The sequence below is a fragment of the Amphibalanus amphitrite genome, unplaced genomic scaffold (assembly GCF_019059575.1).
Source record: "Amphibalanus amphitrite isolate SeventyFive unplaced genomic scaffold, NRLGWU_Aamphi_draft 000051F_arrow, whole genome shotgun sequence".
Classification (NCBI taxonomy): Eukaryota; Metazoa; Arthropoda; class Thecostraca; order Balanomorpha; family Balanidae; genus Amphibalanus; species Amphibalanus amphitrite.
This window is the reverse complement of record NW_024881547.1, coordinates 95,840-120,552: the sequence shown is the minus strand read 5'-3', so window position 1 is coordinate 120,552 and position 24,713 is coordinate 95,840. Positions and strand designations below refer to the sequence as shown.

General features: G+C 47.8%; 2 protein-coding genes and 1 long non-coding RNA gene across 4 annotated transcripts in view; 1 reads left to right on the top strand and 2 right to left on the bottom strand.

The window, feature by feature from the left end:
* Window positions 1-2,543, bottom strand: part of LOC122377842 (neprilysin-1-like) — an 8,968-nt gene extending 6,425 nt beyond the window's left edge. The window contains exons 1-5 of the mRNA XM_043358334.1: window positions 2,450-2,543; window positions 2,026-2,201; window positions 1,546-1,665; window positions 1,001-1,246; window positions 252-478 (exon numbers count right to left, since the gene is read on the bottom strand). Coding sequence (XP_043214269.1) covers window positions 252-478; window positions 1,001-1,246; window positions 1,546-1,665; window positions 2,026-2,191 — 759 coding nt within the window. The 5' untranslated portion in view covers window positions 2,192-2,201; window positions 2,450-2,543. The remainder of the gene's footprint in view (window positions 1-251; window positions 479-1,000; window positions 1,247-1,545; window positions 1,666-2,025; window positions 2,202-2,449) is intronic.
* The window catches only part of LOC122377844, a 25,262-nt gene extending 14,028 nt beyond the window's left edge, over window positions 1-11,234 (top strand). Inside the window, exons 2-3 of the long non-coding RNA XR_006255926.1 lie at window positions 1,984-2,134; window positions 10,933-11,234. This is a non-coding gene — a long non-coding RNA (uncharacterized LOC122377844). The remainder of the gene's footprint in view (window positions 1-1,983; window positions 2,135-10,932) is intronic.
* LOC122377843 (fibropellin-1-like) lies at window positions 4,184-24,713 on the bottom strand. Of its 2 annotated transcripts, none has more exons than XM_043358335.1 (14): window positions 24,607-24,713; window positions 23,146-23,249; window positions 18,530-18,821; window positions 14,608-14,678; window positions 14,085-14,153; window positions 13,187-13,321; window positions 12,639-12,806; window positions 12,076-12,251; window positions 11,443-11,752; window positions 10,916-10,996; window positions 9,658-9,708; window positions 9,247-9,392; window positions 5,215-5,408; window positions 4,184-4,826 (listed from the first exon to the last, which is right to left on the bottom strand). In XM_043358335.1, exons 2-14 carry the CDS (start codon window positions 23,246-23,248, stop codon window positions 4,811-4,813), a joined length of 1,812 nt encoding a protein of 603 aa, XP_043214270.1. In that variant the 5' UTR covers window position 23,249; window positions 24,607-24,713; the 3' UTR covers window positions 4,184-4,810. The 2 variants fall into 2 exon arrangements, with proteins under 2 accessions (XP_043214270.1, XP_043214271.1); XM_043358336.1 differs by having other exon boundaries at window positions 9,247-9,389.

Genomic DNA, 24,713 nt, shown 5'->3' with positions numbered 1-24,713 from the left:
ATCGGATGATCCGTCCGCGAGTAAATGACAATCGTGCGGAAATCAATCACTGAATGTCCCGGACAACTTTCTACTGCTCCTGCCGCTAGATGGCTCTAGTGTAAGCGCCTGAAGTTATGTTGCGCCGCACGGCAGCGAGCGGCTTACAATTTGATATTCCTGCCGCCAGATGGTTCTAGTTGTAAGCGTCTGAAGTTATGCTGCACCGCACAACATCAAACCCAGTCCGCCGCTCCCGCTACTCTACATACGTGCAACAGGTGCCGTGTTGCGTTTTTCTCGTCGATGGAAACGGATAGATATACGAGCGGCGCTCCGGTCAGTCTGCCGGTGTAGCGCTGCGCCAACATCGCTGCCGTCGACCATCTGTAGCCGGTGTTGTTCCACTGGGTCCCCGTGAGGGAGGACAGGGCCGGCCAGCCGCCGATCCGCTCCAGAGCCGCCGACAGACGACTCACGCCAGCCTGGTCACGTGACGCTGCGGCAGATTTATGGTTATGTCAATGGCAAGTTAGTTATGTTTATAGTTAATAGTTGGATTGGTAGATCAGGTGAGATGCTGAGTGGGAGCACATTCAAGCAACTAAGAATTGACAAACAAGCAATAAGTTCATGTATTTTGGAGTTGGCCATTTATCATAAAGCTGTAGGTATTTAATTGGTGTGCGGTAGTTTAAAGGTATTTACCGGAGAGATCAGAGACTAAATTCATCCGGTTGTCTTAGTTTCGAAATATTTGTATCCGTTGACCTAGAGTCGGCATTGTGACAAAACATCAAGGTCGTGACTCGTGGTAGTACACAGGTGTGTTGAACACTTGATTTGCAGCAATGAAAGCCATAAATATTGCTGCATTTGACAAGCGCATTGTAAGAATCTGAATGACGAAGCTTTGTTTTGACATTTGTTTTGTGAGAACACTATTACCCTCGGTCGTAAGTCGTAAAAGCAATTCCTCAACAAACCATCTTCAACCTTATCAACCCTCCTGACAACTTACTCATGTTAGTGCACTGCTGGAAGGCCTGTCGGACCTTTCCTGCCGCTCCGGCGAGGTCCTCCGGCTCTCTAGACATCAAATCCTCGCTCATCACCGTCTGATGGTGTCGGCTGACCATCAGGAAATGGTTCCAGGTGGCCTCCTCCGTGGGACGCGGTTGGTTCAAGTGAAATTGGCCACACGAGAACTGGTAAAAGTCCTGACACGGGTCCACCGATGGATCCATGTAGTCCAGAATCCGCGCCGCTGTGAAAAAGGGGTGTGAAAACTTGTTTGTACTCGAATGAAAGTGGCATAGGATGACAGAATGAGGCATAGGCGTGATACCTTATGCAGAGAAGAGAGATGGGAAATAGAAATCGTTGGTTAGATCGATACCTACTCTATTAACAATTCTAACACAGGCTTTTTATTTCATTGGCTGAGAGTTATGTGAAATGCGCATGCAGCTTGCACTATACCGTTTCTCCCGTTGTCTGATAGCCTCTGCAACCTGCTCGGATGCACTCTGCGCTGCTGCACTGTGCGTTCTGGTATACACTGACCTGCTCTGACACACCCCGCGCTTGTGCACGGCGCCTGCTGTGTCGGCGCGGTGGACTGGGGGGCCGCTGTGGTGGAGCACAGCTGTTCCATCTGCTCGGCGTGGTGGTGGGCTTCTCTGTCTGTGAAGCACGGCCTTATGCACAGTCTGTTTTTGTTATGGTCTGAGATGAGAAAACTACAAAACTTCTTACAGGGCGAATAAGCGTGACATTTTGTCATAACGTTTTATTGCGATGTATAGTTATTAGATTGGGAGTCCAGAGGAACAGGAGAAATGCTTTTAAAATAGAAACAACTTGTTGGCTGACCATTCATAGTAATGCTTGTCTTTCCTGAAATAAGTAGTTTTATTTATCAGATAGTTACGCTATTGCAGGTTGCAAGACGACTGTTCAAGTCCTCATGCAATCAGCCTGATGAATCATTTTCTTTTTCAGCCCGATCCCACAACACGACGAGCACTGTGGCCCCCTGCTCACACTCCATCTGCAGGAAGACGGCGGTGATGAGTAGCAGGGAGGCGGTCAGAGAGGCCACTGCAGCCGCGATAATCAGGCCCCGCTGTCGGCGAGAGTCGCCCCGCATCAGGTAGGTACGCTCATCGCTCTGTGGTCCATTCAGAGGCTCGTACGCCTGACCCGGCATGGCGAGATAACTGGCGAGACGACCAGACAGGGAAACTGAGGGTGGCAAGCAAAGCCTGTAACGGCAATAGGTGAATGTGTATAATAACTAATAAGATAGAGCAAGAGATATGGACACTGTGAGACTGCTGTCGAAAATGATTTTGGACCATTTGAAGCTTGAATTTTGAGCTACGTCACGCTAAGGGCGGAATTATGTTTTTTTTTCACAAATTGAAAAGTCACGTTTATCTTTGTAATGTTATTTTGTAGCGCTTACCTCACGAATCGTACCGTCTCTCCTCACTGGGTCAGTTTCTGTCTGTCTGACGTTTCAAACTTCACTGTCCCACCACTGTCACCTCCGCGCTCCCCGTGTTCGGCCCAATCACTCGTCTCCCAACTTTCTGCGATGCGTGACGACGATCGGACGTCGCCACAGCTGGACGGGGGCTGTGTGAACACCTGTGTCACTCGATAGCGTGCAGGGCGGCGCTGACAGGAGAGATTTGTGGCTGACAGGTCCGGCAAGTGGGAGAGATGTGTGGGAGCGATGCTGTTACGGGACGGGAAACGGATGGGGTCGAGGGAATGTGTGTGGTAAATTCATTTGCAATGCATGACAAGTGTAAATTTCTAAGGTGATTTAAAGTGATTTAAAGTAATTTAAAGTGGTTAAAAGTGATTTAAAGTGATTTGAAGTGATTTTGAGCGATTTGTTTGATTTGTTTGAGTGACGATTTAAAGTGATGTTTAGTGTAAATTTAGAGACGTTCGGTCGATATCGAAATATACACATATGTACGTAGTACGTACAGGTCTCGCTGGTTTTAGCGGCAGGTTTTGCACCTAGAAAATGTAGTGTACTCTTCAGGCTATATCTTCGTCGTCTTAAGCTTTTAAGTGTTGAAGATGCGATCGACTTGTTGGTTCACAGGCCGGCCATGATCGTGTAAAATGGCTTCATCGTAGATCGATTAGTGTTTAAGATATAACCGGAAATGTAAAAGTGTTAAACCTACCCTTAAAGGGACCCTCCCACCTTCAAAAAAGTTAATGAATTAGCATGAAAGTGATGTCGCTCGATTCAGAAAGAGCAAAAACGAATATGTACCAAATTTCACCGAAAAATATTCACCGGTTTTCAAGATATTAGACTTTTACTTTTGTTTACTTTTTTTGGATATCCGCTGTTCCTAGCGACTTCATTTTGGAAGTGCGGCGTTCGCGGCAGATGTTGCGCGCAAAGCAGCATATACCACCGCGTGCTACAAAACGTTTTAGTCAAACATTTAAAAATCGTTAGATATCTGCGCTGACGTCACACATTCAGAGGGGTATTCCTATGCATTAGCCCCTCTGAATCCAAATGCTGCAATTTTGAAATTCAATATTTCCGATTTAAGGCATTTCTCGATGCTGTGAGTGCCGAAACCGGTAATTGTGAGCCAGGGACCCCATTTTGGCTATCTCAACTCAAATCTAATGTTAAGGTGGGAGCCGGGAGGGTCCCTTTAATCTCGCGAGAGCCGTACCTACGGCCTGTGATGCGTTTAAGATGATAAACATCGATTTAAGATTATAAACAACTTGCTTCTTCGTAGTTTGTATAGCTTTTCGAGAAGAACTGAAGGCGGCAGAGTCATTTTTCAATGCTGTAGACATCCGACGTAACGAGACTAGAAACTGGATTACGCATGAAATCGTAGTCACCCCTCTAGAAAGACCCCATACATTTTCAAACTTCGGTAGGTAACTTCGGTAACCTATATTCACGCAATATCCCATCTTATCAAATGACTCACATTAGTGATGAATGCAAAACAGCATTCCACATTTTTATTTCTCTAAATATAGGCAACTTTAAAATTTACAGAGTCTATAACCAGGCTTTTTCTAGACCATCAATTGGAACATTTTATTCATAGCATTCGTATGAACATTATTTCTATTAGCGAGAAATATTCATCCCATGTTAATAGAATGTTCATGATATAAAAATGAAAAGAGCTCGTACCTTCGAAGATTACTTACATTTATTTCAAGAAGATTTATCATTCATCGCTTTACTTATCTAATGTTTCTCTAAAATCTAATGTTTCTCTATGCTTTGACCAGAACATGAATGTGTTATCCTATGTCAAAACACATGCGATGCCAGCGAATATTTCACCTGAATGTGAACATTTCAGCACAAAACCCACATCAACGAAATGTTCGCACCTTCTCAGCCCAGCACGTGTCTCAGAGCTATACACACAACCATTCCTAAGTACACCGAAATCACTCACTCAGCATCCTAGAAAATTCTTGCCCGCAGCAGGAGGAAAATGGGTTAAAACCGTTATGAATTCATGCAAGCATCTTCTTGTCACCTGATAGTGGCTGATCTTCCTTTATTCACAACATCCACTCACTACAACACTATTAAACGCAACACCTGTCATGCTAACACAAGAACAAGTGTAGGGTGTTTCTGACACTCGGAAAGTCTCGTTAATTCATTTAGGTCGAACAAAACTGCCTGTGAATGCCTTTCATTCTTCTCGCCTCCCCGGTTGTCGATTGTCGTGCTGACTGTTAGTTGAGGACTCCTTCCTTCAGCGACTTGTCCAGTCTGCTGATATTTGGGTTAGCCAGTCTAACCGCTATGGTTACTGAAAAGAAAAGAAAACGTGATCATTGGGTAGGACAGAGCCTGACAACCCGGAACCACTCTCTAACAAACCATCCGGTCAGGCCTTTCCCATCCTCTGTTGACCCGCCCTCTTCCCTCCAGTCCTTCGTTCCACTGTCCAATGTCTCATCCCTCTGTCCACCCCCTCCCCACTCCCATCCTTCTGTCCACTGTCCCACTCTTTGCCCACTGTCCCATCCTCTGCCCCATCCCTTTGTCCACTGTTCTATCCTCTGCCCCATCCCTCTGTGCACAATCCCATTCCTATTTCCCCGTCCCGTCCCTCTACCCACTGTCCCATCCCTCTGTGCACTGTCCCATCACTCTGTCCCCTGCCCATCCCTCCATCATCGTCCTTGTCTTCTCACCTGGCCACGGGTTTGAGCCGACACTCGGTCAGCGGCTCCCCAGTGTACTCCGGAGGACAATAGCAGATGGCCTTGTGGTTCTGGGCGCGGCACAGTGCGTTCGTGCCGCACACGTTGCCGCCGGAGGAGCTCAGGCACGGGTTAGTGCAGATGTAGTTGTAGCACGCCTGGGTGGCCGGGCAGTTGGAGTGGTCCTGGAGAGTTGAGAGGCAAAATGAGTTAGAAATGCACACGGAGTTAAATGGGTTACGAGTTCAGTTGGCGCTGGCTAATGACTGATGATTCTTTATGCGCCTGCTTTGCTCGAAACGCTGAGACGCCAATTAACGTCAATGTCAAGTTATGGTCGTCAATGTGAAAAAGATTTTTTTGTGCTCTCAGTTCAACGACATAATGAAGCAAATGTTATATCTTACGGTCTCTTACTTTCATCAAAGTCACACAAAGCTCAGTTGTTTTTTTTTTTAATATTTTTTGGTGCCCGACCATGGTGTGTCAAAAGTGGAAATAGCCGGTGCGCCGTCTGGCAACCCGGCAGCCCGCCGCCATAGGGAAATTCATGCTTTTTGTCGCTTTTTTCGCTCCTTATGAGTCACTTGATCTAATTAGAGCTTAACTAGGAACGAGGTGGGTCACTTGGACGTATTCGGGAGCCGAATACGGTGTTTTGGAGCCAATACCTGGGAAACCCTACCCGCCCAATGCGAGTATTTAAGAGCCTGCATGCCCAAATTAACGTTGAGCGCGGCCGTTTTCGGTCGGTTTTCCGCGACCTTGTGGCGAAATCGCCTTATTTATTCAACCAGGGTGGGCTAATTCGCTTAACTAGGAATGAGGCGTTGAAGAGAATTATTCAAGGAATAGAGCTGTGCAAAAATATTTTTTGTATTGTTAAAACTGTATCCGCCCTCGAACGATAAATATTGTTGACCCATCAGGAACACATCCCCTGGAATGCGTTTGGACTTGGCTGGATCTAATGTTAGCGAGTATCTGCTAATGCAGTTTCTTGGCTTACATAGCACGCACACAAGCATACATACTTCCTGCCCTTGGTTATCCCTCACTTGAATGAAAATATTGCTATAATAACTATTCCAAGCAGTTAACAGGTTTTAGTGCAGTGCCAAGTCGGAACCGTTCAGCGCCCCCGCCAGTCTCCCAGGCTGCCGCCGGCCGCCGCGCCGCCGCTCTGGCAGGGTGTTTGACTACATATCTCTGTTGCTAGAAAAGTTGTGGACCGATTTACTTGATTCTTGCATGAAAAGATCCGCCATTCAATTCTTAGCAGATAACGAAAATTTGACGTCAATTGCACGATCCGCTGCCCATATTGTGGTACTGCCATCTATTGACAAGGCTGGCGAACTAAAGCCGGGCGGCTATTTCCACTTTTGACACACCATGCCCGGGCTTTTTGTCGTTAGTAGCACACATTCATACTGGGTTAGATACACTATATATGTTACGGGTCATATGCTAACTTGGGCAGTATGCAGACTGCCCGGGCAGTATGCAAACTACCCAACAGCCCGGGCAGTATGCATACCGCCCGGGTAGTATGCATACTACCCGACCCCTTGGGCAGTATGCATACCGCCCAAATGCTTGGGCAGTTTGCATACTGCCCGCTTCTCGTCTTGAAGTTGTGTATTCCATGTCCATTTTAAAAATAAAAATGGCAGTGAGTAACGTAGCTTAACTACAAAGTATGTTTTGCCGTCAAACGCGATTTATCGATTGAAGGATGGAATAAGAATTGGAATATGACTTAATTTTTTCTCAGAATATTAGCCAGCGGCCAACAAGTCTTTTTCATCTGAAATGAAGGGAGTTCTATAGTTTCATCACTCGCTGGCTTTGGTTTGGCATCTGGACCTGCAGAGGACGTAAGTACAGTTTCAATAGCTAATGCTCACTGCATGAAACCATTTGCATGTAAGGCGTAACAAGTTCTTATGGTCAGGTAACTGCAGGGCAAATCAAGTGACCTTACCTCAGAAAAAAGTTAGAACTTGTTCGCCATAGCTACCCCGACTGAACGATCGCTTTGAAACTTTCAGCGATCAATAACAGTAAAAGTATGTATAAAATACATGAATTGGCACTTTGATGTCCAACCGATGACCTAAGGTCAGGCCAATTTTGCACAGTCTCTTAGAAGTTGACAGGAGAAAGTTGAAAGACGCCTTTTTGGATAAAAGTCCTTCTAAACGCTCTCAAACATCGGGTTCCATGTAAACACAACACACTGAATCGGCAAATTGCACTTGTGGTGACCCCTCTTTATGACCATGAGGTCATGTCAGGTCATAGCAGATCTGCAGTAGTTTTTTTTTACGATTACTTTTTATGTTATGGAGACGTATGCGAGCGATGGAAACAACCTTAGATGTGTTTAAGTCGACGATAAGGATCGCCTGATAACCAACATGACCTTTTCATGTCAGGTCATGACCTTAGCCTTAGGTCAAATTTTAATGTGGTCTTAAAAGACAAATTATAGTTAACTCGACGCGTCTCGACGAGAGGAACACGATGCCGGCAAACGCAATGTCGTGCCTATCTAAGGTAAACTAATTTTGCCGTAAAATAAATCGTCAAAACAGCTATTTTAAGCGTTGTTGCCCTCTGGAGGCTGCACCGTTGAGCTTAGGTCAACTTTGAGGGTTTAATCCAGAAAGCGTTAAAAGAGCTACTGAATGCGTATCTCTGCGGCGCTTTAGCTCTATTAGTTTCCGAGCTTGTGGGCCGATTTGTAAAAAAAGTTAAAAAGGTGAAAATTGACCTTTGATGACCTCTGGTGACCTGATCTTTGGCCTGACTTAAACATGACTGGAGTTTTTCTATGATTTTTGATGTTATTTTGAATGCTGCTTACCGCATCTTACATGTAGCTTACTCCTGTGCCGCCAAGTGGCACAGGAGTCGAGTCAGAGGTGCTCATCCCCTCCCCCCCCAAAAAAACCGGCACGGCTGGCGCCGAGCGCGGCTCCGCGCGGGTTAAAGTGTCTGCCATTGACATAGTATGCGAGCTGTTGCATTAACTAGCCTCACGAGCCACGGTCAGCATACTGCCCGAGTCAACATCCTGCCCGTGAGAAGAAAGGTGGGTAGTATGCATACTACCCGGGCAGTATGCAAACTGCCCGGGCGGTATGCATACTGCCCAAGGGGTCGGGTAGTATGCATACTACCCGGGCGGTATGCATACTGCCCGGGCTGCTGGGTAGTTTGCATACTGCCCGGGTAGTTTGCATACTGCCCGAGTTAGCATATGACCCGTAACATATACACGGCAGTGGTACGAATCGTTTTCGGCACCCACTACGCGGGACAGCCTTGACCGCACGCTTCCTGTCACGCACCCCAGGTGGCACCGCACTGGTGTGCACGCTGGGGCTATCCCGATTTCTCGGGCCCGGCAGGTCAGAGGGTTGCTCCGGGACATGAAGCGAGGCCGTGCCCTCGGGACATGTCACCGGATCGAAGGATCTGTTTAAAGGCGGATCAGGCCCGTGTACGGGGACCCGCAGTTGCTACTGTACAGCGACCCTGAGTAAATTGTCCCAGCACACTCACAGGGAACAAAAATAAGCTGTCAGAGGGCACGCACAGAAAATTTCAGCTGCTCTTACACAGGGACCGGCAGTCGGATATCAATGTTATCGGTTGTTACTGGACAGGACAGACGGCTAGAGTTGGGGTTCGTGTACAGTAGCAACTGCGGGTCCCCGTACCTGCAGCCGGGGGCGCTGGCTGGCGCGGTAATCCCCACGACCGAGCGAACACTCCCCAGTTACTGCCATCTCCTGGGTAGGAGCCGGCCGAGGAAAACGCTGCCATAGGTCAGCTTTGATCCAAGGACCTCCCACGCCAAACGTGAACGCACTTGCCAACTGCGCCACAATGGTGGTTCAGCTCAGTTGTTTGTCATTACAAAATAAATCCATCACCTATCCAACAACCATATTCATTATTCACTCAATGGCCAGATGCTCTCTACCTGCCGCCATCCGAATAAGCACTCACCACGCACTCGCCGCGCTGGCAGGCGGTCAGCGGGTCTCCCAGGTAGCCCTTGGGGCACGTGCACACGGCCCGCGGCTGGCCCAGCCTGTCCGTTCCCGGGTTACAATCGGCGTACTGTCCGCACGGGTTCGGCGTGCACAGGTCTCCTGACGGCAGAGGAGTGAGGAGTGACTGTGTTAAATGGAAGTGATGGTGGACTAGGCACAGTGCACACTGGATTATTGCACAGTGATTATTGCACTAGTTATATGCCTAACAAGCAGAAGATATTTAGTGAAATGGTTGTTCTTCGATATATCCAAAAAGTCATGTTGACTGCAATGTAGCATACCAAAACCCTCAAGGATAGAGTGACTTGCTACGTTACTGGTATGCACCCTTAAACATTCCAATGATGGCAGTTATTCTTACCCACGGACGGAGCAGTCTGCACAAACACTCCAGAAGATGATCCAGCGTTGCCTGAGAAAACAATGGAATACAACCGTGTCAGTGAGGCACACTATCAAAAACGTAGGCAGGCAAAGTCGCGCACAGCAGAAATAAGAAACAACAGTGAAAAAAACTTAAGTGTTGCTACGCTCATTTCTTTGAGCTTAGGGGAAGTTGGGGGAACGCCGAATACTTTTTTTCTGACGCCCGTAGCACGCAAGGTAGACAACATAAGCTATTCTTGTTGGCGTCATTCGAGAGGCCAGCCTTTTGCCTTTCAAACATACCAGGCGCATTTGTTGAATTCGCATACCGTTAAGCGCACAAACTAAAAATATCAAAGAAGTGACTTTTTCGGCGTTGCCCCGGACTGCGGGAAAGCCGAAAATGGGAGAAATGATCTACGGGAATGCCGAAATTGATGTTTTGCTATTTTATCTCAAATTTTATCCAGAATTCGTCAAAGCTGACACGCGTTTTAAGAGCTTGAGGACCCTTGGTGCACACTGGAAGTTATGATTGTGTGATATAATAAGAAAAGGCCAGGTAAATCATTCCTTATGGTAACAGACAGGCCGTTGTGTCGGTTAAAAGTGTAATTTGTGTGACTAAAAATACGCGTTGCTATTCTACAGCGGTAAAGTTCACGTAGCGTGCTTTAACGCGCGTAATTGCACGTTTTCGGCATTACCCCAGCCAGCCATACTTTCATTTGCAGGCCCATAACTTTTCAACGTGCTGTATAGATTTCAAATAGGCAGCACACTTATGCAAAGACGTGCTGAAGATTACTTGACCGAATTGGCCAGACAAACGGTAGCATAATGAGTAGGAAATGCGGCTTCGAAGACGCATGTAGTACAAAGGAAACGTACCTTGAAAACGCTCTTGGCGCCCTCACAGCCGAAGTATTCCGAATGACGACTGGTAACAAACATGCGATAATTGGTAGTCACTTAAGCTTCAGAGCATCACTGACAGGTGGCATCCATGTCGTACGGTTTTCGAAATATCTCAAATTTCGGCTTTGCCCCAACTCCGGCATTGCCCCAACTTCCCCTATACTAGCTAGCTGGTCGTGATTGACTAATCTCTGCATAAAGTCACCATCCAAATTATGGATTAATATGCAAACCTTAATGCAATGAGCAGTAGTCGATGAACATGTGCAGTGACCTGACTGAGTAGTTGTATTTACGAATGTGCAATAGGGTCTCTGATCGAGACTTCTACTCACCGGCGCTCGTCTCACAGGTATCGCAAACGGTGCCAGAAGACCCTCCTCCGTGGACAGAGGCGGCCGTAGCGACGGCGGCAGCTGCAGCACAAAGAACAGCGCGGGAAGTCAGGTCAGGCCCGGCTCGACCCAGCTGGGTGCCCCTCCCTCCCTTCACTGTCCTCCCTTGGTTCGAATAGCCATCCCTTTCCCTCCCCCTCTTACTTGGGTCGGGTTGAGTGGAGCGGTCGTAAGGATGACATGACCTATAGGTAGCCTGGCGCCCCCTCTACCCTAAACTACCCTGACCCGAGCAGCCTCTCCCTCTCTCCTGTCTCTCTCTCTCTCTCTCTCTCTCTCTCTCTCTCTCTCTCTCTCTCTCTCTCTATCTCTCTCTCTCTCTCTCTCCTCTCTCTCCCTCCTCTCTCTCTCCTCTCCGTCCCTCTTTCTCTCTCTCCCTCTCTCCCCTTTTCTCCCTCCTCTTTCTCTCTCCCTGCCCCTCTCCCTCTCCCTCTCCCTCTCCCTCTCCCTCTCCCTGCCCCTCTCACCCGGATCGGGCGGAGTACAGCGGTCGTACGGGTGGCCCAGGTAGCCGGTCGGGCACGAGCAGATAGCCGTGTGGTCCCGCACGCGACAATCAGCACCAATACCGCAGGCGCCGGCGCACGGGTCCGTGCACTGCAGCTGGATACATGCGCGGTTTCCGGCACACTCGGCGTGGCTGGTGCACTCCGGGAAACAGCCGGTCAGAGGACTGCCCTTGTAGAACTGGGGACACTTGCACACCGGGCGATGGTTGACGGCGTCGCAGCGGGCGTTCTCGCCGCAGGCGTCGATGCAGGCGCTGCGACACCGGTTCTGTGGACAGAGGGGGCGTAGCGTTCAGGGGCTGCATACTCGATGATATCTTTCATGCTTGCATATTTGAATGTACAAGTTGAGCATCGACCTTTGCGCATCCCGCTGCAGGCATTATGGCCTTTTTGTCATGAACTCGAGACTGATTTTCAGTTGCAGCTTCTTTTGATGTAACTCAAATACTCGTAGCTCAAACTCACACGGTGGCTCACCCAGTACCAGCTCAGGCTGTTTTTTTCCTTCTTTGCTCAGGCCTTGCGACCAGCTGTAGCACCAAGATCTGACCAAAGCTCACCCAGTATCTACACCTATGATATTCTCACCTGCGAACAGGCCTGGTGGCCGGCGCACTCGGCGTCGCTGGTGCACTCGGGACGACAGGCCACCAGCGGGTCACCGATGTAGTTCTGCACACAGCTGCAGATGGCCCGGCCGTTCTTGACCTCACAGTTGGTATTGGTGCCGCAGGGGGACGGGCTGCACGCCGCCCTTGGCGACTCTGTGGGCTAGATATCGTGGGATAGTGAAGTGATGGAGAGCTAGAAAACAGACCCTTTGTGTGGTAGGATACATTTTGTGAATAAAATCATATTTTATATGCGACGAGATGAAATTGATTCGCAGGGTTTAGATACGAAGGCTCTGCAGTTTTTTTCGGTCTTCTCAATGAGTTGTATAAAATAAACACGGCATAAGCTGAAAACTATCGATTCGAAATGATGCCTGATGCTGACTCAATTGTCACATATTATCGGAAACTATGTACACGGAAAGCTGACACTACAAAACTAACCGCTTTTAATTAACTTAAAATGTATGTCAATTTTGCTAGTTGACAGTTTTAAGAACTTTTGGATCTCCCCTCCGTCTCAGTCGCTCGACTCACGCCGGGTGCAGCTGACGAACGGGTCACCGCTGTACCCCCGGGGGCAGCTGCAGATGGCACGGTGCTGGATCACCTTGCAGTTGGCGTTCAGACCGCACTGCACCTCAGCGCACGGGTCGACGCAGTTGACACCGATACAGGCCAGACTGGCGCCGCACTGAGAGTCCTCTGCCGGTGGAGGTCGCGTCAGAACGGTGCAGTTCTGGTACAAATGGTGGTGAGATGTGATTGGCGAAGGCGTGGGCGGATTACGTGTGCGTCTGCGTTACTTACTTATTATGATTGATGGTCATGTGGGCAATAATAATGCAGACAGAAAGAGGCCGAAAGCATAAAATACCTACTTTAGAAAAAGGACGAACACACAAATGACCCTCTTTAACTTCCCAAAATGTGAAACAGCTCGAAGACTATTGCAAAACTGTTCATTGTCCCCGCGACATTTCCCCTCGTAATTCCTTGCACTCATTAAATGTGGAGCGAGAGTGACGGCAGTTTACGACAGTACTTCGAGGAAGTGTCGGTGTGTGATCAGTCATGGGACTCACCTGTGCACTCGCCCTTGTTACACTGGACGAGAGGGTTGCCCGAGTAGCCGGCCGGGCAGGAGCATACGGCCCGGCCTCCGACATTGTCACAGTTGGCGTTCAGGCCGCATAGACCCAGACTGCACGGATCCGCAGCTGCAGGCGAGGGTGAGACATCAGCGATTCAGCTACGTGTAGGCATAGAAAAAAGCTTTATTTTTATGCTACTTATATCTTATTGATGTTTTCTGCATCGGGAACTGAAGATTATTCCGAGTAAGAAACATAAGTTAAAACTTGCTTTACTGGGATGCATATTGCATATGCTGTAACGCATTCGCCCGTCAGCACTCAGCAGCTCAGTCACAGTAACCTTTGTGGTCTTCGGCCAGTGTCCTAATCTGCTATAAATCGATGCCAGATCTTTTGTGCTTCTTATGACCGCTAAACACACCTTTTGGGTAAGTCTATTTTTTCAATTTCAGCTCCATGACACGACACGACACGACACGACACGACACCTTTGACACGACTTTTACTTTCCCGTGCATCAAAGCCATTTTGATTCAGCAAGATAGTTTGCTGTATCGGTCCACGGGCAAATGTCGGACCTGTCTATAAAATGCACTCCTTCGCCATTTGGTAGCGGGTACCACGAAAATGGTAGATCAAAAGGAGCTATCAATAGCTCGTAAATGTGCACTGTTCATCTATGTAGGTGCGGCAGTCATGACCCACCAGACATGTTTGTTTTCAACCCAACGGCAAAAGTTTATAAAAGCAGACTCATTTGCTAGGCTCAGGACGAGCACTGGTTTGATCGATCCGGGTACCAGTAAGCAAAAATGGACATGCATTTATGTAAATACAGTTTGGTTGCTGAGTTTCTGTTGACTTACAAAATAAGAGCGGTACTTACAGGCGGCGGCTGGGTTTCTGGAGACGACCGTCTTGGTCCGGTGAATCGTCTGTGATGTGCCTCGAATGCCTGAAAAATCGCTATTTGTTAATGGTTATATAGTTCGTCATTGCAGGGTCCATTTTCATTGGAACACATAACTACTCTGATTATGAAGTATTGGGCTCCAAAGTACAATCCACAGCAGAAGTAATGTGTGGTTTCAGTCATGGGTATGTTCTGCTTCTGAAGCCTAGGAACGATTAGCCAGACTGCAACGAGACTTTAAATGTAGCTTACATGTATCTTCACCCTTGCAGCTACAACTTTATCTATTGACATCTTCTTTTCAATCAGTCCGTATTGAAAAATCGTCGGTCAAAGCCATCCGTTGAGATTGGTAAAACCACACATTACTTTAACGGTGGGCTGTACATACCTTAGAGGTAGCTCGATGTCGAGCTACCGCTGCGACATAATCAAAGTAACACATACGTAGGCCAGCATGGTGTTCACTATATTGTGTTCCCTACATTTCACTGACCTGTTACAGATGCGCCGGAGCGGACACATTTGTTGTTCACGCAGTTGTACCCAGACCCGCATTCACTGGCGCTGAAAGAAAAAGAAGCGTTTTAACTTGCAAGCATGGTGCTTTACTTATTGTGCGCATTAGTGTTGATGATAGCGCTTACAAGCGATAGCGTTGCACTCCTATCAACGTAACATTTACAAAGTTGTTGATCTATTCACATAAGGATGATGTTTGTCCTTGGAGAGAATAATCGACTCCCGACGCTGAGTCATCCTCCACATTGAGTTTCGGAATAAGTGGCGACTGAAGGCGTGGCCTACCCATATGAAGAACTCGATAACCTTCGGGAAATCTTCTGGAACATCCACGAACCACTGGTGCCACCAGTCCGACCTAATCTGGGCAGCTGAGCTCTGAATCTTACACGGAACTTTTCTTTTATCGGGCCTTTGTACCATGGCTGACATCTACCCTAAGCGCTATGCAGCCTCAGCCTGCAACCATTTCAGGACACCTTAATTTGAATCCTGATATTATGCCTGAGAACGAAAACAAAAATAAAAACATCGTCAAGTCATTGTTCGGTCTATCAATCAATACCACTCCGATCTTTTTTTGTATGGAAAGAAAACGGCACTGTCATCCCAGGACTCTGATGGCCTTGACCTACGGAGGGCCAACAGACAAATCCCTGGCCATGCACCGGTGATGGAGGGAACACAACAGCGTTAGCTATCGCCTACAATCTCATTTGTGACCAGCAAGTTATGCCAGCATGGTGTTTTGTCGCATGACTAACTAGAATGGCTTTCTTGCCAAGTGACCTCTTGCGATTCCCCAACGCTGGCTAGGCGCCCCTCCACTGACCTGACAGTAGGTACGACCCTTGCCAGTGACATTATTGGTGCCACTCCACTGCCCCCCCCCCCCCACTGACCCAGCTATGTATCACTCTCTCACCTCTCGCCCATTTATTGGTACACTTAAGCCTGAGACAGACTATTTCCGCAGTCAGAAAATCGCATATGTGAGAGCCTATTCAAATACATAGAAGCACGCTCGCATCAATCGCACGCACCTCCTGCATGCGATTGATGCGGGAAGAATTATCATTAGCGTCGCCACGGGGGGGCAAGCGGGGCAGCTTGCCCCCCCAACCTCTGACCGGGCACCCACTGAGATCGATACAGATTCGATGAGATTTTGGAGTTGGGGAAAAATGGGGGGTACCTTTCTGAGAATGCCTGTGATGTCAGACTCGGTTGGAGCGTGCAGTTCAAACCAGAGTCGGAGTAGCAGTCGCCAAAATCTGCAAGACCCCGACTCCAGACTCGGAAATGTCAATGCTGTGATTCATTCCCTGTTCCTAGTGGGTTCTTTATTACATTTTATAGCTGATTTTCATAAGTTTTAGAGTGCTGACACATAATTTTCGTTCAAAGCGTGACACGAAATCTTCGGGGCCTTTCTCAACTCTCGTCAAATGTCTGCGACAGGCTCAAGTACTGTTCAAGTGCCGGAGGGCTCATGAGCTTGCTTTTCACACAGGCTCCTAAGGAGCTCTACTGAGCTCTAAGAAGCTTTCAGAGGGCCCAAACCGGCCTCTGAGAGTAACACTGGTGTCCATGTTCTCTGAGGGCCCATATTGGGATCTTTGGGGATCTTATGCATACATCCGTAGTCCTCTGAAGGGCCACATGGATCTTTGAGGATGCCTTCGAAAATTTCTGAGAACCTCAACTGGCCTCTGATAGTTCAGCCGAACTTTTGAGGCGACAGACTTTGCTAACCCCAAGCCGGCATCTGAGGGGTCACAACTCACAACTCACGTGTCCCTCTGAGGGTCGCAGCACATATTTCTTATGTCCCTACGTAGCGTCCTTACGGATTCGACACGGACCACGATGGTTCACACTGTTATCCGAGGGCTCCAGGCTCACCCTGGGCCTAGTCGCTTAGCGCCCGCCGCCCACACGCTTCTGAGGGCCCCACCTTTGGCTTGGAAAGCCCCAAAGCACCACATGCACGTAAATATTTGGGGTGACCCACACCGATCTCCGGGATCCTAAGCAGGCTTCTAAGAGTCCACACTGACCCTGAGTGGCCTGGAATGGCCTGGAAGTCCCAAGCCTATCTCAAGGGATCCCTTGCCGCATATGCCGCGCGTGACTTTTGTTTCCGTTAAACATTTTTTGTTCGCGTTTGCAGCGCTTCCCTTCACACGAAAAACGAGAAACTTTTTGTTCACACTCGAGTGAACAAAACACTTCCTCTCACTGGAGCAAAGATGAATTGCTTCCGATTCACACTTCCGACATTCACTCTCCGCCGAATGCCCAATTAGCTACAATCGGCGGCTTGGATAAGCCCTATGCATTTCACGTAAAACCTCTGCATGCATGCGTGAATGGAGGTTTAGCAGGGTGATCCGACTAAATCAGTGGTCGGCAGGCCATTCGGGGTCGTGCCCCCTTTTTAGGCGCCAGGCAGGGCCATTACCCCCACCTACCATACCCCATTGCTGACACAACCAAGTTTAGGTACTGAAATTCCATGCATCTGGAACTCTTTGGGTATTTCTGCATTTCCGATGCATCAAATTTAAAACATGACACTTCCTCCACAAAACATTTAATATATCCCATTTAACCCTCGTACATAAAGGGGCGGCCGGTGGTTTTTCGTAAAAGCTCACGTAAAAGCCGTTGGATCACGACCAAATTGTACCCTCGAGCCAATCATTTTGTTTTCTTTACCTGCCCGGGAAAACCTGAGGCCAGTTTTACCAACAGAAAAATAACCGCCAGCCGGAGTTTTTGCCTAAAAACCGCTTCACATACCGTAAGCGCGATGAGCATTGTAAGTGGATAGGGTTTTACCGTTTACGCTCCGTATGTGAAGCGGTCTTTAGGCGCAAAACTCCGGCAGGCAGCTATTTTTCTGTCGGCAAAACTGGCCTCTGGACCCATAATGATCATTGGCTGATGAGCTTTTTCTGTAGATCATCTTGAGCCATAAAATCTCACTTCAAGAAGTTATAGCGGGTCCCGATTTTCTCGACACTTGTCTTTGACCTCCTGAATGAGACGAAATGACAAAGGACTTTAAAAATGGGCAGCAGCGGCTTCCTATAGTCACGGGTAATACGCTCGTTTTTTATGCACAGCTCCATCTCAGAGTCCGAGAGGCCGCGGGGGTCCGATCGACTCCTCCCCCTTACGTTAGCGGCTGTGGAAACGCCAACAGACGGGCGACGGTTAAAAATTGCAGCTGCTTTTGTACGACTGTACGGAGCCGCAGTGAGATGGTGGGGCTAGCAGCTACGTGAAAATTGGTATATAATCAATGTGTGCTATGCCTTTGACCTAGGCTTGGTTCCATCAATGAGCCACTAACTCTAAAAAGCTAGGTTTTCTCAGAATCCCTCATTACCCCCACCGAAAGGGCTCCATTACCCCCAAAGGGGGCATACCCCACCATTTGCCGACCCCTGGACTAAATGGAGCGTTTTCACCTTTTTTTCTGATTGATGATCATGTCTATCAGCGACGAGCGTCTACACAGGAGCCCTCTGCAGTGCGTCGGCAATCGCAGCACTGTAAATCTACCGGTCGTTTTTGTCCAGAAATGTCAAAATTTCGAATTTTTCCGTAAAAATTACATGTCATAGCTAGAAGGAAGACTTTATCACCATCGGATTCCTCGCACCATTGCGCGTCGAATGATACGCAAAACGTGTGAGTTAAGACTGGGGAAAGGCAAGATTTAACACAAAAAATGATTTTGCCCCCCCAACCGAAAATCTCTGGCGACGCCTATGAGAATTATAATGCATTGGAGTAGGCTCTCGCATGCGATTTTCTGAATGTGGAAAGAGTCTGTTTCAGCTTTTACACACTGACCTTTGTGCAGTAAACGCCCCGCCACTGACCTGGTACACTGGGGCCCACAGCCGGTGATGGTATCCGGCTTGGGGAAGTAGCCGGGCAGACAGCGGCACACGCCGATACCCCGGTTATCAATGCTGCACTCCGTGTTCGGTCCACACGGAGAGGGGACGCACGGGTCCACTGAGGAGGCTCCGACCGACGGGAACCGGCCGCTGGACTGCTGCGTGTACTGCTGCGAGTACACCGGTGACGACTGGCTGTACACCTGCTGGTTGGTGTACACGGGCCGGTAGTTGACACCGCTACTGCCGGACCGGACCGCGGTGTGAACGGCTGTGGACGGGGGTTAGCAGAGGTCAGTTCAGACACATTGTGGAAGGCTGTGGGCGGGGGTTAGCAGAGGTCAGTTCAGGCACAGTGTGGAAGGTTGTGGGCGGGGTTATCAGAGGTCAGTTCAGGCACAGTGTGGAAGGTTGTGGGCGGGGGTTAGCAGAGGTCAGTTCAGGCACAGTGTGGAAGGTTGTGGGCGGGGTTATCAGAGGTCAGTTCGAACACGAAATAAACGGCTGTCGACCGAGCGATCAGGGATCAGCTCGGCTGAGAAAAGTATAATTGGCTCAGTCAAGGTATGGCAAGTCAAGGGACGAGGGATATATGTCACTGTCAGGCAAAGGTCCTATGTCGCAATGAATTATGTATCAGTGGACGAGCGTACTTGTTCAGTCTTAAAAAAGTCCGGGCCCTATATCTAAGACATGATGATAGTTGAGCTGTTGACTTCAGGTCAATAGAAGTCAGAGCATGGACTTGCCTCTCAAATCCTTAGACTACATTGGACGGGGAGTAAATGTAGTTTACCAGAGGTTATTTTACAGTGCACATAGAGGTAGAAAGTCCTCGGCATGAATCGCAATACATTAGCCATCCTCTCGCGAAGAAAAGCTGACGGCACCGTTCACCAAAGGTCACGATGTATCGCATTCATTTCTCTTTGTGTTATTCTCGGTCTCCCTGTGTATCAGCTGGCCCAATCAGGCGTTGTGAACGTAAACGGTTGTCGGAGAACATTCTTGGAAGTCGCGGGCAAGGTCAAGTGGAGTATAAGGAATGAAAGGTGGAAGATGCCTATCAGCAGACAGAAATATTCGGAAGGTTGGGAGGCAGCCCAGCAGAGGAGCACTGAAAACAAGAAGAGCGAGACATGAAGATAGACATCGCGAGGAGAAGAAGGACTCTGGGGCAGAAGTCCAAGGAAAGCCAAACTGACTCAAAGTGGAAGGAAAGGTGAACAGGCTTTTGGCTAAACTTAAAGAGACTGCAGCGATCTCAGAAACTGAGTACGGCCATTTATATTGCTCAGGTTCCAATCCCGGCATACTTTATGGACTGCCGAAGGTTCATAAGGCTTTGGTTCCTCTCCGCCCTATCTTCTCGGCATGTAAAACACCCACATATAAACTGGCGAAGTTTCTTGTTCCTATACTTGCTCCTTACACTGAAAATGACTTCACTGTGAAGAACAGCTACCAATTTGCTGAAGACATGTCTAAAGTTACTCTAGATGACAACATGGTTATGGCTAGCTTCGATGTAGAAAACTTGTTTACCAACATACCTGTTCGTGAAACTATCGATATCTGTATCAATTATGTCTTCAATGGAAAGGATTCTGTTGTCAAGTTCACCAAAAACCTTTTTAGACTTATGTTAGAAACAGCGACCCTCAATTCTTACTTTCTTTTCAATGGTGACCTGTTCAAACAGACAGACGGCGTCGGTATGGGCCTGCCGCTTGGACCGACCTTCGCCAACATCTTCCTCTGTTTTCATGAACAGAAGTGGTTACGCGACTGTCCCGTGGTGTTTCGACCTGTTCACTACAGAAGATACGTAGATGATTGCTTTATCATCTTCAGAGACGAGACTCATATAGATCATTTTCTTACTTACCTGAACAGTCAGCACACCAAAATTCGTTTTACAAAAGAGATCGAAAATAATGGCTGTCTGTCATTTCTTGACCTGAACGTAGTACGTCGAAACAACCGCCTTCAGATGTCCGTTTTCCGAAAGCCCACTTTTACAGGCTTGGGATTGAGCTTTTTCAGTTTTATCCCACAAACCGTCAAAAGGGCAATAGTTTATTCGGCTGTGACTCGTGCCTTCCGCCTTTGCTCCAATTACAAATTGATTGATATAGAGCTGAACTTCATCAGAGATTTCTTCCAAAAGAACGGCTACCCCAAGCAGTTTATTGAAACAATTATCCGGACAGTGCTCGACAAGATGTTCAATAAGCCAAACTGATGCTAGGCATGCTTATTATGTAATTGGATATGCATCCAGATTCACCAGAAGTGGTTCGAAGAGAAAATTGTGCAAACTGATGAAAAACATTATTCCAGCTCATGTTATACCTAGGTACTGTTCAATCAAGGGATGTGTAAAGTCGGGCGCTTTTCAAGTAAAGAGAAACTTCAGATTCGGCCGATGCACATGCACTGTGCAGAATGGGTCATTGTTTCTGACTGGTGTATTGTTCGCGGCATCCTCATGAATAAATGAATTATTCACCAAGGCCACCCATCTGGTCGCCAGTGGGATGCTGCTTTGTTCCTGCAGCAGGTGACATGACACTGTCTTCAGTCGCCATTAGCGCTGAGCCCTGCTCAGTGAGGTCCGCCATTAGAAGAAGAAGCGGCCGTCGGTCGTGTCAGCTCAGCCCAGTCTGAGTAAGGACACACCCCGGGGGACTGACGGAGCCGGAACCGGCGCGGCCTTGGCCGACAGACCGGGGGCTAGAGCCGCTCCTGGGGTTTGGCTGCCTCCTAAAATGGCTCGGAGTGCCCTGTGGACGCTGCTTGGTTCGACACGAAAGGTCCTCCTAATAGAGCTAACCCAGGGTCAATCGGCACTGCATGGGACACCAGTAGCGGCCGACTTTTACCGGGTGCAGTCTAGCTTTGGAATAAAAGCGCGAATACCAGCTACCGAAAATTTCCACTAAACAGCTAAACACGCGTCAGCTTTATTAGTAATCCACTAGGGTTACCCGCGTGCTCCGCAACGCGAAGGGGGGATTTTTTGACCCGTGGGTATTGGGTTGGTCTGTGTCGATTTGGTTGGTAGATATCCATTTCGTTCGATTGCTTTTTGACGGCCAAGCATTTTGTAAGAAAACAAAAAGATACATCGCATCGAGGTGCCCGTGTCGTATTATCATGCGTTCTACTTTAGAATGATTCGAAAACTGGCGTGAAGTCTTTTGAGGGCCATCGATGAATTTCGCTAAAAATGACAATGTAATGGTTTGGAACATTTACATTTTTAAGGATACTGTTGCTCACCATGCAAAAATGAAGAGTGTATATTGGACAGAATTGAATGCTCTATCCAATGGTACCATATTCAATTGCCAAAGGTATCAGGTTATGCAGCAAACCCCGTGTGATTAATAAAGTGGCACAAAATTGACAAACACCATTTTCTCCCGTGATTTGCACCACCTTGATTTGGATCAATCAGCTTTTCACAATTTTTATATGAGAGGCGGTACATTTCTCTTGCAAATAGGCGTTGACTCAACTCGCTCCATTTAACGGTCACCTAAAAATAAAATTAATTCCAAAATCCCTCAAAAACCGCAATTTTTCAAATAAAAGTGCCCTCTCCGGTGCACGTGGCGCGTGCTATCCTCTGCATTGCACACCATTCAATAGCCCGTTCAATTCTGTACACGATGCTGTTTTCCCCGTGCCGATCGGACCCCTGGTCACCAAGATATCGCACCTGGACCGGACCCGTGTCGGCCAAAATTAGCCGTTTTCGCCCGATTTCGCACGCCGATTTATACATGTAAAGTCTATGACGCGATTTTGCACTTTTTGGGCACGCGCCACGCGCTCCCTATCAATCCGATCGATCTGAGACCCCTCAAAGGCACGTCGCGCATCCTTGATCTATGAGTTGTGCAAATTTCACCGGGCTAGGTGCAACGGTCTGGCCTGTAGTCCACGCAAAGCACCACCAAGTCGGGACCTCGGTAACGGACAGACGCACCCTCCTCAAATAGTAATATAGATTGCATGGAATATTATTTCAGATGCACTCTGCACCTAAAATGATAATTGATAATAGCCGTGTTCACGATGGCCATCTGGTACACATTTGGTGCACATCTGGTGCAGATTAGGTGCAGATTTGGTCAAAATAGGTTCAGTGTGTCTCTTAGTAGCTATCAGCTAGGGTTGCACTATTTGCACCATTTGCCTTCTTTGTCATATTATAAGAGAGTATCATCGATTAAAACACTGAAATAAATTCATAAAATAAAGATATTTGCTGTAAAAGAGATTAGGTGCAGATTTGGTCAAATTAGGTGCACTCACCGAATAGCCCGTCGTGAAAACGGCTAATATCCGAGCCTGCCCAGAGTTTCACGACCACTGCTCTACATCACCACCTGCCATGCATCAGTATGGTGATTGGTGGTCCATACCGAGAGCTCAGGAATCAGTTTGGTCAGCTGACTTGCTGTATAATAGATCGGACGACGCTCCAAGAAATCAAGCACGTCGCAGCGTTGCAACACTCGGACCCCGTTTGCACAATCCCTTTGACCTTCCAACTCTAGGGCGCAGCTGTTAGTGTGACTTACCTCCGGTTGAAGCGCCCCCCTCAGCACACTGGGCGCACCCCTGCATAGCAGAGGCGTGGGCAGCCAGGCCCAGAAAGGCCAGGCACATTCGGCCGACCGACATTCTGAAAGGGAACGGAATTTCTCTGTCAGCACCTATGCCAAATAAGGCATTCATGTTAATATATGTGGTATTAAAAGCCACTAACATTAGCCTGCCCTTTTCTGAAATCGGACGCGCCTTATACCCTTATGCTGCAACACTATATAAAGTATACCGCTTAATAAAGCTAATTATTAAATTGAAGCTAATTATCCAAGTGCTACACAATCAATGCAAGCTAATTAAGGTCAATTGACTAGTCTTAGCCGTTTATTTATCCCAATGTCTACAAAAAGTCGGATTCCAGTATAACTGTCCATCATGCGCATATTTTCCTTGTGAAAAGGAGAATCGGTCGCAGAGGCCTTCCTGTACCGACAAGTCGCTTTGTCGCTCGGCCGTCTTAGATAGATCAGCCTTCCGATAGTTCGGTTTGACGTCTCAAACGAGGTGGTGTCACCGTCCCAACTAGGGAGGTGGTGGGACAAACTGGTTCTCCTACTGCGCTGCCGTCTCCGGCTGCAGATCTAACCGAGCGCCGCAACAGATCCGCGAAAACACCCCGATCGAGCGTGTCCGGTCCGGAGGCGACGCTCTTCAGCCACCGAATTTTGGGGAGAATACTAGCTAAGTCAGCTGGTTTAAAATGTATTATGAGCTCGTACTCCTTTATAGAGATCAATAATGAATATGGCTCATTACCGACGAGCTGGCAGTTGAACGACGTACAGAGATTAATACCGTATTTATCGTCGAAAGTATAAGCTATACAGCATATACTTACCAGAGAAAAAGCTATCCTTCGAAAATAATACCTATTAACTATCGAAGATCTTTTAGCCAAGACATTACTTATCATAAACAATTACATATTCTTCTAAAAGCATTATCAGTCCGAAATGTTCACATTCACAAGGGATCAGAATTAAATATAAATTAATTGTAAAAAACTGCTAATAATAACAGTAGGTACACAATGCGGAAGGAAAACCTATGCGGAACTAACGACTGCGTCATGTGGAAACTACGCTTTGTTTCCTATGACGAATCATCGATATATGTTACTGGCTACTGCAACAAAAAATAAATGAATCAAACGTCGTAATGTCAACAAGATGCGTTCTTTATACGACCGGGCGATGAGCGTGCTGTTAAAGCATAACCATTTCAAGCCAACGTAATTATATGTAGGCATACAAAACTCATCAAAGTACCATTTTATACTCTTATTACCTACACAATTTCTTATCTTTTATTTTTATTGGGCAGTCATGCGGACGGTAAACCGTCTCTGGAAAATAGTGATATAACTAATAACAAATGAGCCACGCTTGCAGAATATAATCGCACCGGAGCTTTCATATCTAAGCAGTTCGTACCTGCCGTTCCGTGAAATCTGGTCTCTGTCCTTTCCACCAAGCTGCCGCGGCTCCAGTCCACCGCTCCAGACGGCTGGGTCCACAGTGAAGACCCGGCGCCGCTACAT